This window comes from Lepisma saccharinum, chromosome 7 (genome assembly GCF_977018435.1).
Source record: "Lepisma saccharinum chromosome 7, izLepSacc3.1, whole genome shotgun sequence".
NCBI lineage: Eukaryota > Metazoa > Arthropoda > Insecta > Zygentoma > Lepismatidae > Lepisma > Lepisma saccharinum.
The window spans coordinates 80,016,200-80,018,255 of NC_139235.1; the positions used below are offsets into that span (position 1 = coordinate 80,016,200).

Here is a 2,056-nt window from a genome sequence, read left to right on the forward strand (position 1 = left end):
ATAACACCGAATTTTAAATTAATGACACCGAATTTTAAATTAATAACACCGAATTTAAAATTAATAACACCGAATTTTAAATTAATGACACCGAATTTTAAATTAATGACACCGAATTTTGCCCTAAACCGCCAAAATTAACACCGAATTGCAGTAAAAAATAACACCGAAATTTAGGGGAAAATAAAACGAATATTTCACGACGGCGATGAGCTTTTCATATGAATAACGCTTTGCAGGGAAGCCAGCATTTCAGGATCTGACTGTCCTATTGTTATTGTCGGTCACTGTACAACGAAACTGCTAGCATGTCTCACATGATCTTTATTGTTCCAGGTAATTTTCTGCATGCAAAGAAGAAGATGCCACTCGCAAGAGTTGCTGGGATATTGGTTCCATTGTTAATACTCCACAACAGCGCCCCGGTTCTTTGTGATAAGAACTTGTCATGGTCGGGAACCGAGTTCAAGTGGCCAACGCTTGCTGTGAAGTCGGTGTACCTGCGCACCGGAAGATATGTCCCGAAGCACGTGATGGTGACGAAAGCCGCGTTCCACAAAGATGGCATCGCCATGGCGTTCTCAAGATTGAAGAACGGCATCCCCGTTACCTTGGCAACGACACCTCTGAAGCCCAAGGCAGCCCAGCTGAGTCCCGTGTTCACGCCCATACCGAACTGGAGCTCGCAGGAGATTGGTGACTGCCACGGGCTGCAGAACGTTGTCGACATGGCAATGGGTACCCAGGATGTCCTCTGGGTACTCGATACCGGGTATGTGAATACCCTGAACTCGCCTCTCAAAGTGTGCCCACCGAAACTTGTGTCCATAGACATGAGGCGACACAGGATCATGGACATTTTGGACTTGTCTCCTTACACAACGTCCACCAGCAGGCTCCAGCATCTGGTTGTCGATACGTCCCTCACCGGAGACTTCATCTTTATCAGTGACGCTGCCAACATGGCCATTTTGATCCACTCCGCCACGATGGGTAAAACATGCCGGATCGTCCTTCCGCTATCTACCGTTGGAGACAGAAAAGACATCCTGTACTTGTTCCTAGCCTATCAGAGCACGGGACAAAAGTACCTCTACGTAACGTACCTATCCTCAAAACATATATTTGCAATAGACGCGGATCAGATCAGAACCGGTTTCCTCAACCCGCCAGTCATTCAAGTTGGCGAGAAACCAGGAAATATAGTTCCTCTAGGAACCGACCAAGTATCTTCTGTATTCTTCCGCCTCGTCGGCGCCAACGATGTCTACCGATGGGACACGAACCTGAGATTGTCTCAAGAGAATATCCATTTGGTTTTCCATGGTTCCGAATGCATGTCCCCCGTCCAGGTGCTATCTGATTACCGTCGATCAAGGGTGTACCTGCTGCTGACCAACATCAACGATTACATCTCTAACAGGGTGTCTTGTGGCGCAGATTACACATTGATGCCTTTGCTTTAAGGAAATTATGCACAATGTAATAAAAAATATATTAAAACCTCTTTTGTTTCATTCCCTGATTCGATACACAGTGGAGGCACATTGTACAGTGGTTCTGATCCCACTTTAAACTGTAGGTCAAGTCCCGATTAGCCTATCTGTGCATAAAGTGGACTTAAAAACCAACTCAAACGAACAATATTCCAACTTGTCCCCTATATTCACATACAATGTGTGTGTGTGTGAGAGAGAGAGAGAGAGAGACGGACATACAGAGAGAGAGAGGGGGGAGGGAGAGAAAGAGAGGGAGGGAGGGAATAAAAGAGCGATTAGAGGAAAGACAAAGAGAGGGGATAGAAAGAGACAGTGCGAGGTAGATAGGGAGGGAGAGAATTAGAAACAGGGAAATAGGGAATGCAGGGAGAAAGAGGGAGAGAAAAATATTGCGAGATAAATAAAGAGGGAGAGGGAGAAAGAGTCGGAGAGAGGGAAGAAGGGAGAGAAAGAAAGACGGAGTGAGGAGGTGAAAGGTAGGGGGGGAAGAGAGAGAGAGAGAGAGAGAGTGATAAAGAGAATTAAGCTTGTCGCACACTGAAACGCCGGAAATGCGG

The 2,056-nt window shown here is 46.2% G+C and overlaps 1 protein-coding gene across 1 annotated transcript; it reads left to right on the plus strand.

Annotated features, from left to right (window-relative positions):
• The first annotated feature begins 308 nt into the window (after positions 1-308).
• On the plus strand, positions 309-1,466 carry LOC145990523 (protein yellow-like). The gene has a single exon (XM_083126217.1). It carries the CDS (start codon positions 309-311, stop codon positions 1,464-1,466), a length of 1,158 nt encoding a protein of 385 aa, XP_082982343.1.
• Positions 1,467-2,056: the final 590 nt, after the last annotated feature.

Coding starts and splice junctions, on each gene's coding strand:
- LOC145990523 (XM_083126217.1), top strand. CDS start 309: ATGTCTCACATGATCTTTATTGTTCCAGGTAATTTTCTGCATGCAAAG.